General features: G+C 46.3%; 2 protein-coding genes across 4 annotated transcripts; one reads left to right on the forward strand and one right to left on the reverse strand.

The window, feature by feature from the left end:
* Positions 1 to 11: 11 nt before the first annotated feature.
* Positions 12 to 8,564, reverse strand: tab1 (TGF-beta activated kinase 1/MAP3K7 binding protein 1). Its single transcript, XM_035398336.1, has 11 exons — positions 8,461 to 8,564; positions 7,262 to 7,392; positions 6,950 to 7,103; positions 5,879 to 5,965; positions 5,209 to 5,344; positions 4,764 to 4,880; positions 4,106 to 4,217; positions 2,862 to 3,006; positions 1,987 to 2,200; positions 1,312 to 1,465; positions 12 to 261 (listed from the first exon to the last, which is right to left on the reverse strand). The coding sequence occupies exons 1-11, from the start codon at positions 8,551 to 8,553 to the stop codon at positions 36 to 38; spliced, it is 1,569 nt and encodes a 522-aa protein (XP_035254227.1). The 5' UTR covers positions 8,554 to 8,564; the 3' UTR covers positions 12 to 35.
* Positions 7,040 to 13,236, forward strand: LOC118216817. 3 transcript variants are annotated; one of them, XM_035398338.1, is made up of 5 exons: positions 8,582 to 9,046; positions 9,655 to 10,236; positions 10,805 to 10,894; positions 11,026 to 11,062; positions 11,273 to 13,236. In XM_035398338.1, the coding sequence occupies exons 1-5, from the start codon at positions 9,029 to 9,031 to the stop codon at positions 11,392 to 11,394; spliced, it is 849 nt and encodes a 282-aa protein (XP_035254229.1). In that variant the 5' UTR covers positions 8,582 to 9,028; the 3' UTR covers positions 11,395 to 13,236. The 3 variants fall into 3 exon arrangements, with proteins under 3 accessions (XP_035254230.1, XP_035254229.1, XP_035254228.1); XM_035398339.1 differs by lacking the exon at positions 8,582 to 9,046 and adding an exon at positions 7,040 to 7,128 and having other exon boundaries at positions 11,026 to 11,396; XM_035398337.1 differs by having other exon boundaries at positions 8,584 to 9,046; positions 11,026 to 11,396.
* The last annotated feature ends 103 nt before the right edge of the window (positions 13,237 to 13,339 follow it).

Consider the following 13,339-nt stretch of genomic DNA (forward strand, 5'->3'; position numbering starts at 1 on the left):
AAAAGGAAAAACCTAACCCTCCCCCTTCACCCCCTTCACTGTGGACCGAGCCCCCCCTGAGCGGCCTGGCTGTCGCAGTGGTCTGCCCCCCACAGTCTGTAGAACTGACTGAAGTCCACGTAAGGCTGCACCCTCCCGGTCTCGTCCGGCTGGGCCGCCTGGCTCCCCCGCTGCCGGAACAGGCTGCCCCCGTCCCCCGAGCTGGAGCTGGAGCTCTGCGTGTGGGTGTGGGTGGACTGCAGGGTGGCTGTCGGGCTCTGGCTGCGGGAGGGAAGGAGCAAGAGAGGGAGAGGGAAAGACAGGGCAGGGAGAAGGGGGTGTGAGAGAGGAGGAAAAGAGTTATCTTTCTTTCCGCCAGTCTGAGAAGGATATCGCACTATTGTGATGGGGACTTTACGGACTGTTGTGTTTTGGCAGGCCTACTCATGCTTCCCATTTCCGTCTCCCCATAGCAGGGCGCCTGACCCCAATCCTGAGCCCCTACTGAGCGCGTGCACAAGTTTCAGACACTTCCACTTTCATTTCAAGCAAAGCAACTCTTCAGGTCTGAGTCACTGACTCTGTCTGTAGCTCTCAACATCACTGACTGGCACTCAATGTCACTGACTCTTCTGCTCTCAAGAGTCACTGACTCCTTTGTTCTCACATACTGACTCTTGTTCTCAGTATCACTGACTCTTTGGCTCTCAACGTCAGTGAACTTGTTCCAGCCAAGCCGAGACAATCGTAGCATCGCTGAATACTGCATATGACATTACGCCTGTCTGCTGGTGCTCACTGCTGCTGGTGAAAGTGTCTACGATGTAAAACCACATTACATCAAAGCAGCTGTTGTTCAAGGACAGGCACTTAGAAACATGCTTGTTTATAACTGAAATTGCACCAATCAGAGACAGAGGAAGGCACAGAGGAAGGAGAGGGACAGAAGCAGGGACCACTGTGATTATAATACAACTTGACAACAAGGAGGGAGAGAGGGGGGAGGGAGAGTGAAGCAAACAAAACTGGCAAAGACGTAAACGATTATGCCCTGAATAGATGAATCAGCCGAGACCTGACAGCGAGCCAAAATCAAAGACTGAAAGGAAACAAAAATTGAGAATCGTTGCGGGTGCCAAGCAACAGAAACACACAAGCAATGAGGTGGTTTCGTCACACATTTGTTATTCAGTAGCAGATGGTTCTGGGGGGGGGGGGGGGCGTGTAGTACATATAGTTATGTACATATAGTACATAAACAAAAATGAAGAACAGATATCTGAGTGTATTTGTGAAGCTAGTGCAGCAGGGTAAGAGAGCGATGGGCTGTACCTTGGCGTGGGGGTACCTTCTTCCTGCGTGGAGGTGGTGTTGGTCCCGTTGGTGAGGGTACCCTGCGAGGGCATGACCAGGGAGAGGGTGACGCTGGTTTTGCTGGTGCTCTGACTGTTGGAGTAAGGCACCGACACAGGGTAGATGCGCCCCCCTGGCCACAGAAACACAAGCACAGTAGGAAGAGGTTACCACAACAGCAGGAAGAGGTTACCACTGCAACAGGAAGAGGTTACCACTGCAGCAGGAAGAGGTTACCACTACAGCAGGAAGAGGTTACCACTGCAGCAGGACGAGGTTACTATTGCAGCAGGAAGAGGTTACCACTGCAGCAGGACGAGGTTACTATTGCAGCAGGAAGAGGTTACTACTGCAGCAGGAAGCAACACAGCCTTGTACATAAACTCATATCATATGACTGATCAAAGCCTTATAACACACGCAAACAGAGTACCCAGAAAACAAGCAGCATTAACAAAAAAAACTAGACAAAACATACAGATGGACACAAATACACACGCACACGCACACACACACTCACACTGACACACATGGGCGTGCACACTCATTCATTCACTCACTCACACACTCACACACACACACACACACTCACACACTCACACACTCTCACACACACACACACACACACACACACACACACACACAGCCTCCTACCCTGTGTAGGGGTGAGGGCGCAGTCAGCCAGCGTGTAGTTGAGCACGCGTATGAGCAGGGTCATGTCCTCGTGCCTGGAGCACTGCGTGGCGCGCTGCCGCCCGCTGGCGAAGGCGTCGTGGTGCAGCCGCTTCACCCGCTCCACCACCGCCTGGGCCGCCGCGTCCAGGCTGCTCTGCTGGGCCAGCTCCGCCGCCACGATCGCAACCATCTCCTGGGGGGGGGAGGGGAGGGGGCAGGGGGTGGGGAGAGAGGGGTCAGGGAGAGAGGGGGGTAGGGAGAAAGGGGGGGGGTGGGAAGAGAGAGGGGTAGGGAGAAAGAGGAGGGGTGAGAAGAGGGAGGAGGGGGTCGGGATAGAAGGAAAGGCAGTGGGTATAGAGAGAAGAGGGGGCGAGGACAGAGGGAAGGCAGTGGGGAGAAAGCAGAGAAAAGAGTGGGGTGGAGAGAGCAGGGAGCACAGAGGGAGAATCTGTGTTGGCTATTTAAAGTACACCTGAGGCTGTTTGTTTCATTTATTCTTAAATCACCAGTTTACCTTCCGCACACCACTCGACATTTACTATTTAAATGTAGCATTCACCTAAATTGCAGGTTCCTGGAAACACTCGGTGATGTTAATTACGGTTCTGAGAAAATTCAACACCTCCGGGGAAAGGGCTCATTTGGAAATACCACGCAAATGCTCAGTCAACAGCACCATACAAGGAAGTCTTACAGATGCCATTAGCATCCAAACAAAAACTGCTGTGGTGTTTCATACTCTCCATCTACCTTTTCCTGGTAAAACACCATACCACTATGGACAAACACTGGACTTAAAGACATCACACATGGAGGTGGAGACCAGAGGCAGACAGGTGTAAGTCAGAACACACCTGATTGGCTTGCTCAGGGCCGTGGGCGGCCTCAAGGGCTTTGATCAGCCCCTCAGACACCAGGAGGAGGAACCCAGACACGCCTTCCACTGATTGGCTACCGTGGATCTCAGGCTCCGCTGTTATTGGCTTGCTTTTTGCTGCGCTGGTAACAGGAAGCAAAAGGGATTGAGAGTGTGTTAGGGACCTTAAAAGTGTGTGGAAGAGGGTGGCAATGTAGAATTAATGGTTAGGGAACGAAGCCTGTAACTTAAGGTCGTGGGTTTGATTCCCAGCTGGGGCACTGCTGTTGTACTGTTGAGCCAGGTACTTTGCTTCAGTAAAATATACAGCCGTATGGACGGATTGTATGTAAAAATGTAATTGTAAGTCACTCTGGATAAGTGAGTCCACTAAATGTATAAATGTATGTGTGGAAAATGGCAAGACAGCAGAGGAGAAAAGGAGAGAGTGTGACTATGAACTAATTCTCATCCTTTAAAATGATGAATTGACTCTGGGAACAGTAAAGATCTAGTGGACTGAAAAAGAGGGCGATACAGTAAAAAGAGACAGAATAGAGTGAAAGAGAAAAACAGAATGACAGTGACAGAGAAGATGAATGTGAGCACACAAGATAACACGGCGGGGAGGGAGAGAGAGAGGGGGGGGAAAGAGAGGGAGCGAGAGGGAAAGAGGGGTAGCGAGGGGGATAGGTGATGTAACGGGAGAGCCGGAGAGAGCGAGCAACTGAGGAACGTGTGAAATGGGGAGAAAGAACGGCTAAGCGATAAGACAGGAAGCCGTGCGTGTGACTGTGCGGCGAGTCATGGGCGGGGCCGCAGGGAAGGAACGAGAGCGCGTGACGAAGTGTGGAAGGGCAGCGCAGGTGAGGGAGCGTGGGAAAGTGACGTGCGCTTCCAGAGGGGCTCCCGGGCTCACCTCCGCTTGTGGAGCCGCCGTCGGGTTTGCGGACGCGCGGCTGCAGGGGCTCGGTGGAACGTGACGCGTACGCAAAGCGAAACCACAGCCGGCTCTGTTCACTTCACATTTCTCCCTTTACAAGATCTAATCCCGCGCCCATTCAAATTCAGCACCAGGAAAAATCTGCAGACACGGCTGCGTCCATAGTATTTCTTTTCGTGCTTAAATACTAAAAACAATGTGGCTAGATGTCTCAGAGAACACGTGCTGCAATATCCCCACCTGTGTGTGGCCTTTTGGGCTCTCACCCCCCCCCCCACGTTTCCCGGTCCTGCCCTCACCTCAGCAGGTCGATGTCCGAGTAGTTAAACTTGACCCGGTAGTCCCCGATCCTCCGGGTGCTGGTCTGGCCCACGATCAGGCCGGCCTGGCGCAGGCGGGACGGGTCCAGACCTGCGGGGTTCACATGACTCTTTTCCTTCCTTCATTTACAGCTCGTTCCAGATCGCTTTACCTGTGCTAGCACACCCAGGGACTAAACACGTATAGGAGTTACGCAGCTGTATCAAACACCTTTTAAGTCGATGCGACCGCCTACTAAATTTATACAGCAAAACCAAAAGGTCATACACCCTTATTTCAGTGATGCTTCCGTTACCTTCTCCCCCAGACACATACGGACACTGCCTGAAGGACTGCTGCTGGGTCTCCTTAAATGCTCTTATGATGAACTGATTACAGACACTAAAACCGGGTCACAGGTGACAGACGGCCATTTGGCCCGCATGACTGCACCATAAAGGTCGCTGCTCCAGCGGCAGGACGATGACTAGGTTAATCAGGGCGTGGAGCACCATGTACGGGCCACTGCCCCACACATAAACTGTAATCGTCCCTGCATGGAATTCTTTTCATGAGGACAAGCATGGGTGTGAATATGGGGTTAACGGTGTAACTGGTTCCAGCACAGAGGGACAGGGCCCCCGTTTCCAAACTCACCCAGCAGGGCTAGCCTCTGGATCTCCTCCTCGTTGTCTGTGGTGTGGTCGTGGCTGATCTGGATCACCTGGTTCTGACCGTCACTGGAGGACTTGCACAGCAGAGCGCGGTTGGTACCTGGAACCAGGAAAACTTTTAGAAAGATAGAGAAGCACAGGCACACAAACAGACACACATACATACAAACTGACACAGAAAGACAGACAGACACACAAAGGTTCACTTACACACAGAAAGACGCTTTCTCCCTCATACACACACACACACACAAACTCAGAAGGAGAACCTCACGTTCAGATTTCCCTGTGCTGATACGGCACGAAAATAAATTTAAAAATATGCAGTCCGCTTATGTTAGGAGTGTATCATTGATGAGAATGTCGCACCAGTAGGGGAAAAACAAAAAGAACCGGGAGTGTAGCTATGGAGACAGGCCTACACCCACCTACGTTGGCGATGTGCAGCTTGTTGTTGAGAATGAGGGCCACCACAGCAGTGGCCCCGCCGGACACCTCCTGCTCCAACACGCCAAGCCTATCGGAGAGCTTCTGGTTCTGTGGGGTCAGCGGGTGAAACCCACTCTTCAGAGAGCCGGAAAGAAGGGTGAGAGAGTGGAGGACAGAGGGGAGAGTGGGTGGGAGAAAGAGAGAAACCTGCGTTACTGAAGGTCAGATGCACACGCTGACACTGCTCTCCACTCTAAATAGTTTTCCTGCAGCACAGGAGGTTATCTGTCATCTGTAGTCATCACCAAAACCTAAATGTCAGGCACTCTGCTGAAGGGAAGCGAATGGGTCCAAGTTTGGATTTCACTCATTCCAGTTCAAACTCATTCATTAAAACATGCCCTTTTGCTAATAATGTGCTTCTATAGGTGGCCAAGCAATTTTTTGTTGTTGTTGTTTTGCACTTAGTTGGAACATGTCAGTGTGTGGTGAACCTCAGTTTGCTCAGTTCCTTTTAGTTGTAAACAGTTGAACATTGTTGACATTCTTTCATGCCCAATCAATTAGGCTCTTTTGAAGTCTGCTATTCTATCGGACTGCGCCTAGTGTCAGCCGCCAGTCAACTGACATTACAATGCTAATGCTGAACTTTTTAAAAAGTGTGTTTACCTCAGGCAGCTGTGACTGTAGGTTGGCTTTCTCAGCTAACGCATCATCAATGGTTTCAAAGTAGCTCTTCTCCACAACATCAAAAGCCTAAGAAAGAGAGAGAGTGGGTGAAAGGGGGAGTGAGAAGGAGAGGAAGGCAGTGAAAATTAGTGTTGAACAGTCCCATTCTAACAGATCATCAGTTCTGCCAAGGGGGTGCATGATATGGACATTTTGGGCAGATATCAATTACCAATATTTAATGGGCCATACTGGCTGATTTCGATGTAGTCACCTCCCTTTGCAGAAAGCCAAACTGGAACCTAGTTTCCACATTAATAGGTGAAATAGGCCAGCACAGTTTACAGAGGGGAAAAAAAAATCTGTCAAATTTTATCTGTGCACCAAAATATTTCTATTTGCTTATATTATGCAGAAAGTGCGAGTCTAGATATCTGCTGAGTATGCATAGCTTTTCACATAATTCACAATATTAACAGTGTTTCAAACACATAGCCTCACTGGTGAATATATGCAGCCTCCTCATATGGCCCATAATCTCAGTTAATTGGCGAGTACAATAATATTTATTTTAAATGATATTCGCCCATTTCAATGCAAGTCCAATTTGAAGTACACTCCTAATGCAAACTCTCCTCTACAAACCACTCGGTCATTGCCCATCTTCCGTGGTCTGAAGACTGTATCTGGACTAACTATCACTACTCTGTAGGATACCTTATCAGACCTATGTTTTGTAGTTGTTCCAATTACCTTCGATACGCACTTATTATACGTTGCATTGGATAAAAAATGTTTGTCCGATAAATGTAATGTAATGGGATGTAATTCTGTGCATAAAAAACTGTTCATCACAGTCAGTCTTTTCAGTATAATCACTACCAGCAATATAACGTCTATCAGTTACATTCCATTAGGAAGGTCTTCTCTTAAAATTCTACAGAAATTGAGACCAATGTTATGACTGTGAAGCATCACGCTTGAGCCAGGTTGGAGCAGACGAATAACTAGCTGAGAAACTGCCTCTTTATGTGGTCTCTTTCCCCATAGCAGTAACTGCTCTTCACCAACCTGCAAGAGGATTCTCCTGACGTCTGCGTCGGAGTGGCTGGAATTCAGCTGTCCAAGCAACAGTTCAGCCGTCAGGCGCTGAGCAACAAAGTTCGCTACTCGGCCGCCGTCAAAGCCGTTGAACACCCCATAGAGGAAGCAGCCGTCCTCGCCTCTGAAACGAAGGACGAACGTAAGAGGTGAGAGCCCAGGAGACCACCGGTAGCGCACATGTAGGCCTATTCTCTGATCGAATTTTGTGTCACCACGAGCGTGGGACTAGCCGCTTCTGGAACGCAGTGCCGCCTTTCTGCGTGTCAGACGGTCACTGACCTGAATCTGAAGTGGCCATCCTCGTTGGGGTGGCTCTGAGTGCCCTTGCCATCAGGACCGTACACACAGTTGGCGGTTGTGTACACCCCACACAACTGACACAACGGGAGGTCATCTGTCCAACTCTGCTGCTGCTCGGATACAGAAAGGAAAATCACAACATGCACATGAATTAACCGAGGCACTGGGCAATGTGGACATTGATACCTGTTATTTACTATGCTGCACAGACTTCCCAGAGTAGCATGAACAATTCTGTGCTATTACAATTTTTACAAAAAACATCCTTTTACAATGTGTGGGGTACATCCTAGGACATTTAACTATATACATATGTAAGCCATATGAATATGTAATGAAAAGCATACAAACCACTGATTTATTATTATTATTATTATTATTATTATTAAGTGGACTGTACTGGGGACTGTGCTAGGTACTTTCGTGTTTATCAATTGTGTAATAGGACTGATGTAAATTGTGTTACATAAAACCCGTTCATAAAGATCAATATTTCAATAATATAAACCTTTTCTTAAAATTTCCCTTTACTTAAAAATAATATAATCAAATTTATTATCAAAACTGCATAGAATCTAGCTATACTAGCAACCAGGAATCAGGAAGTTTGCTAGCTAGTCTATCCTGTTTTCTTCCTCACGATCGCACGCACATACGCAAAATTTCAGTCTCCGAAGCAAGCATAACAAGACAGGTTAACTAGCCAGAGAGAGAAGTTAAAACTAGTTAACTAAAACTACTCCAAACTTTTGTTCAACATTGCAGTGTCGTCCCAGCTAGCTGTACAGCATTCAGTCCTAGCCAGCAACACATATGTACATCACCAGCGCTGCATCAAGAGAACCCATGGTGTACTAGGCCCGCATACATCGATAACAAGCGCACTATTCATTTGTGCCTTCGCCTCTATTCACAGAAATAAATAACAGCTACTGTTCTAACTAAACATACGTCGCTGGGCCGAGTAGGGAATGACTGCTTTAACTAAACAACGGGAAGAGGACTGGCTGCTAACGTTAGTAAGCTAGCTAGTTTCATACAGCGTCAACATGCGTCTGAGGGACACGGCAATAAATATTCGGCCGGTATGAACAGATACGAATCGCTAACTGATCCTCCGATACTAGTCCAAAACCAGCATGAAGTCACCGAAAAAAATTCTATATGTGTTCTCTTACGCTTTGCATCAAACTCCTCCGCTGCGCCGCCATCTTAGCGGAACTACCCAGCGTCACATTCACACTTCCCAGGGCTCTGCCATTTTTTTCCATTCCGTACAGCCCCGCCCACCAACGCTTGTTATACTTTTATTTTGTCTCCATCTAATGGAGACTTCAGAACAACACTACTGTAGTAGGCTATGTGGAATTCTAATCGTCAGCCTAAAATCATGCAACGGTGACCAAACTCGATTATAAAGTATGCCTATGTTTTGGCGATTTTTTATTTTGTTGCTTAATCCATAGCCTTTTTCAGTCATTACAGACCTTATTCAGCCAAATGGGCTGCTGTTTTTTTGGTCCGCTTTTCGGTTATACATATATTGGTAAAACAGCACACACGGCTATCATGCGTGTGATGGGGGAGAAACATCGCAGAGCACCGGCGCTATTGTTTCGTCATTTTAACTGTAACATGCGTTAGTCTTATGACGTGGAAAACTTGATATTCACACATAAATAGCAGTAACGTAATGAGAAGTAAACACTTAAGTATGTATGTCTTGTGCAGTTGAAAACAGTAACGATGTGCTCATACGAAGATGTAAGTCTTTCTCCTGTTTCAGTTTACTAGTGTAAAAATGTACATATTACTAGAATAGGGCTTTTTATAAATGATTTTGCGGGCAGAATTGATATTCAGTCATTTGATGGTTGCTGCGACGTAGCTATATCAATTTTCTAGTCCTATAGTCTAAGTATTCATTTTTAAGATAATTTGTAATATGACAAACAGCTTCTGAATCCGCCCATTTTAAAATGTATTTGTTACAGGGCAAGTTGCCTTGGATGACCACCTATAAACGAATAGAGCTTATCCTGGCAAAATCCTTTCTGTAGAATTGCTCCAGTAAGATGTTTTATCACTTTTAAGTAGCATATATTTTGTGCCGTTAAGGAGGGTTTAAGGTGTTATGAATACAAAGCAAGGCCCAGCTCAAGTAATGTTACGGTGGAATCTTGTGAGTATTAGGCCTATGTGTTGTTAAGTCTTTATGTGTGCATATGTGTGTATGTGTGTGTATATGAATATGTGTGTGTACGTGTATGCATATGTGTGTGTGTATATGTGTGTATATTTATATGCATTACATTACAGGCATTTGTATGCATGCAAACAAAGTGACACATGCTTGGTTCCGTCTCTCTCAGCTTGGGTTCTTCCCAGCAGAGCTCCAAATGGAGACAAAAAGGCTAGTGTGCAGGATAATGGAGGAGACAGGAGCAGATCTGATCAACCTGGGAAGAGACGCCACCCTCACACATGACAAGGGCAGCATGTTCACGGAGGGGGCCCCTCGGTCTCCCAAGTGCAGAGGGGCCAGTGTGGGGATGCCGGACCCTGACACCACCATCTACATGGAGGACCCGGAAGACGAGGGATCCTGTGTGGGCGTCAGGATTTGGAGTTTCTCGGAGCTCCTCATCCGGCAGGTGACCCAGCTGATCCTGGAGTCCAGGAGGTGCGGTGCTGAGCCCTTGATGGACCTGGACTCGGCTAAGGACTACCACGTGGAGCTGCTCTACAGGTTTGTGGAGCAGGTGGTGAAGAACCTCTTGGAGAACATTACCCACCTGAATCAGGACCCGCCCACTGTGGAGGCAGAGCTGGAATTGAGGAAGGAGGCCTCTGTCCAGCTCCGCCCATCGGAGACTGCTCTGGACGTCCCATGTGGACTGCCCACTCTGGAGGAGGAGCTGGGCGTGGCACCATCTTATGGGTCCATACATCAGGTGATGTTCCTTGACATTCCACACTGCTCCACTGCAGAGCCAATCTTAGCAGGATACCAGGTCACCTGTGAAAACCTGTCAGGCTGCCAAATCCCATTTTGCATCTGTTAGTGATTCGGGTATTCAGGGTTGCTCTGGAACCTTCCTGTATTGTTATTTAACGGTCTTGTCTCTCTGCAAAGGCACACAGTGGAAATATTTATCCGGGAAAGAGATGCGCAGCCCATTGTATTTACATGAATCCAGACAGAGATTTTCTAATACGCGGTAAATAGGTTTTAGGTCTTAGGCTTTCACGGCTCACCGTTTCATTTTCATTACATTTACAGTTCCACATTTAGCCGATGCTCTTATCCAGAGTGACCTACGCAGATTACCGTCCTACACACAATCCATTTATATGGCTGGATATTTACTGAAGCAATTCAGGTTAAGTACTTCGATCAAGGATGCCACGGCAGTGCCGCAGCTGGGATTCAAACATGCAACCTTTAGTTACAAAGCCCAATTTCCCTAACCATTATATATACTTCATTTGCTGCCACAACACTTCTCCTCTGTTGAACAGGTGCCTCTGGCCAGTGAGCTGACAGGTGCAGGGAAGCTGCAGCCCAAAAGCAGGCAGAAGTCACCCAAGTCGCTGTTCGGGCAAACGCAGGTACGCTGTGGGGGTGGCAGGATCACACATGAACCAAAAACTGGGTGTCTGCGAATGTGACTTTTGCGAGTGGAAAAGAACGCGTGTGCAGTCATGATAACGATGTAATAGTGTTCTCTCCTCATTTTCAGATGTTCGTGAACTCAGTGGCCCCATTGATTCTTGAAGGTAACTCGCTGCACTCCACTGACTGCATTGTCCAGTCAAGCATCTTGCACATTTTAGTCTTGCTGCACGATGCTTGTGAGAAACAGGGTCACACTAAGCATACCCATACGATGGTGGAAGTATAGACTAAGCAAATGGGTGAATCTGCCAGTGCGGAGTCACTGCGCCCTAAAACCTGAGTGGACATGCTGTGCTCTCACTGGTCCACAGATTCACTGGACGGTTCTGCTTCTCTCTCTGCTGTTGATAAACCCAAGAAGACCCGCTCTTCTCTGACAGCAGCCCTGTCCGGGCTCTTTTGCTTCAGCTGCAGTACAGGCATCCATCAATAGAGGGAGGCAAAACCTTCTTCACAATTTTGTTCCATAATTGTGACATTGCAGAGCTAAGAAATATAGCTTATATCTTTAAGAATCTTTGCTTTTATCAAGCAAAGCAATTACCTTTTGTTTTTGTTGGCTCCGTGTGAACTCAGGTAAAGTACCATATCTAGAATATGGGGATAAATTGCCAGAACAGTGAATTATGTATTAGTATATTTGGCCACTTTTAAAATGATTTTGTTGGCCAGTATTTGAACATGCTGTCTGCTATAATGTAGTTTCCATCCCTTTTTTTAAAGCGGAGCATATGTGCATTCATTTAATGTCCAGAGAGTGCTAAGTGTAACATGCAGCTGTGAACGTGCGCTCATTTTTAAAGCATCTCATCGCATTTAATGCACCTTTCCATGATTACATTGTAAGCTGCTCTGAATAGATGTGCCTACCAAATAAAAATGAAAATAATTTCTGCGCTGCTAATTTCCCTGTTTCAGGGCAAAGCTACAGTAATAGTGTTGTCAGCGGTGCAACAGTGTGACTTTGAATGAACACAGGCACATGCATGCAGTATGTCTTGTACCTGTACTGTATTTTAGAGTAGGTTTCCAACCCATTACTGAGTCACTGCTCAGAATATTCTGTGACCCACCCCTTTATGAAATGCAGCCTGAAATGTTCAAGCGGCATTTATATTATTAAGGGTGTGGTGCAGTGTTTAGTTTGACTGGGAGTCGTCATGGAAAGTGTATTGTGGCCCATCATCTCACAAGCATGCTCAGCTCCTCTCACGCAACCACAAAGTAAAAACACTGATGCGCGTATTTCAGAGAGAAGGCAATGGTGGGAGGAGAGGTGGAAGTTGCCATTTTTGTTATTTCTTGTTTGGCGTCCGGAAACGTTCTCATTATCATACCACATCGCACTGATGCACTGTCTCCTCTGCCTTGAAATACAAACACAATTTACTTTGAGGAGGGACATATTCAAGGCGAGCTATCATGTTAACCACCCCCCTCCTCCCCCACAAAAAAACAGTCCTTCAAGTGTCACACAGGTTGAAAATTAAGACAATTTCATTTATTTCTTTTTTTCCCAACAAAGTCCAGTACATCTACATTAGATTGCTCACAAACAACCAACAGACAGGAAAGAATGAACCCATGTGTTTGTTAGTGAACTGAATGAATGCAATAATTAATTTAATAAATTAAAGATAATCACATCAGAACTGTTTTACACCCTTTCCCCTCCGTTTCATAGCAACATCTTGAGATCACACAGATCCTATGTCTAAATAGCTTTGTATTTTGGTTACATGTATTAGTATCTAACCGCTTTTCCAAAATAAAAAAGCAAAAACAAAAAATAAAAAAATCTGAAGAGGAAACGTTACCTGAACCAAAACACATTATCACACCATAAAGGAACCAGAGCCCCAGTATTAAGTTATAACTAATCTCTGCAGATTATTTCACCGACAGGAACCAACCATGTGTACAACCACTGTTGTACACATCATCATGTATTCATTTGCCTGTGTTTATTTAAAACATTTCATATGTGTGTGTGTATGTATGTGTGTCTGTAAATGAGAGAAATTTAAATACTAATATAGGAGCACCAGCCAAATAAATAAATAAATAAAGAAAGAAAATAAATACGTAAATGATATATATATATACACACACACACACATACGTACCTGTGTGTGTAAAATGCACTGATAAACTTTCATAATATGTCCACTTTAAATATTTCACAGTTCCAAAATCTACAGTTGCAGTATTCTTCTGTTACACTTGCCATAAATGAAAAATGCATCAGAAATAACATAAAAAAAAAAAAAATCAACAAATAAGATGCTCAGTTCAGTTGGTCTACATGAAGACCAGTTAGCACTAGTTCGGCCTGCAGGTGGTGTATGTAAGCAGGCCCCAGAAGTTTCTGTGATTAA

Source organism: Anguilla anguilla, chromosome 17, assembly GCF_013347855.1.
Source record: "Anguilla anguilla isolate fAngAng1 chromosome 17, fAngAng1.pri, whole genome shotgun sequence".
NCBI classification, from domain to species: Eukaryota; Metazoa; Chordata; class Actinopteri; order Anguilliformes; family Anguillidae; genus Anguilla; species Anguilla anguilla.

Excerpts from the sequence above, each read along its gene's own strand:
- tab1 (XM_035398336.1), bottom strand. The coding sequence starts at position 8,553 with ATGGAAAAAAATGGCAGAGCCCTGGGAAGTGTGAATGTGACGCTGGGT. Across the intron at positions 7,393-8,460 it reads GGAGGAGTTTGATGCAAAGC|CAGCAGAGTTGGACAGATGA; the intron begins GTAAGAGAACAC and ends GTATCCGAGCAG. Across the intron at positions 5,345-5,878 it reads TACAGTCACAGCTGCCTGAG|AGTGGGTTTCACCCGCTGAC; the intron begins GTAAACACACTT and ends GGCTCTCTGAAG.
- LOC118216817 (XM_035398337.1), top strand. Across the intron at positions 10,237-10,804 it reads CTTATGGGTCCATACATCAG|GTGCCTCTGGCCAGTGAGCT; the intron begins GTGATGTTCCTT and ends TCTGTTGAACAG. Across the intron at positions 10,895-11,025 it reads CGCTGTTCGGGCAAACGCAG|ATGTTCGTGAACTCAGTGGC; the intron begins GTACGCTGTGGG and ends CCTCATTTTCAG.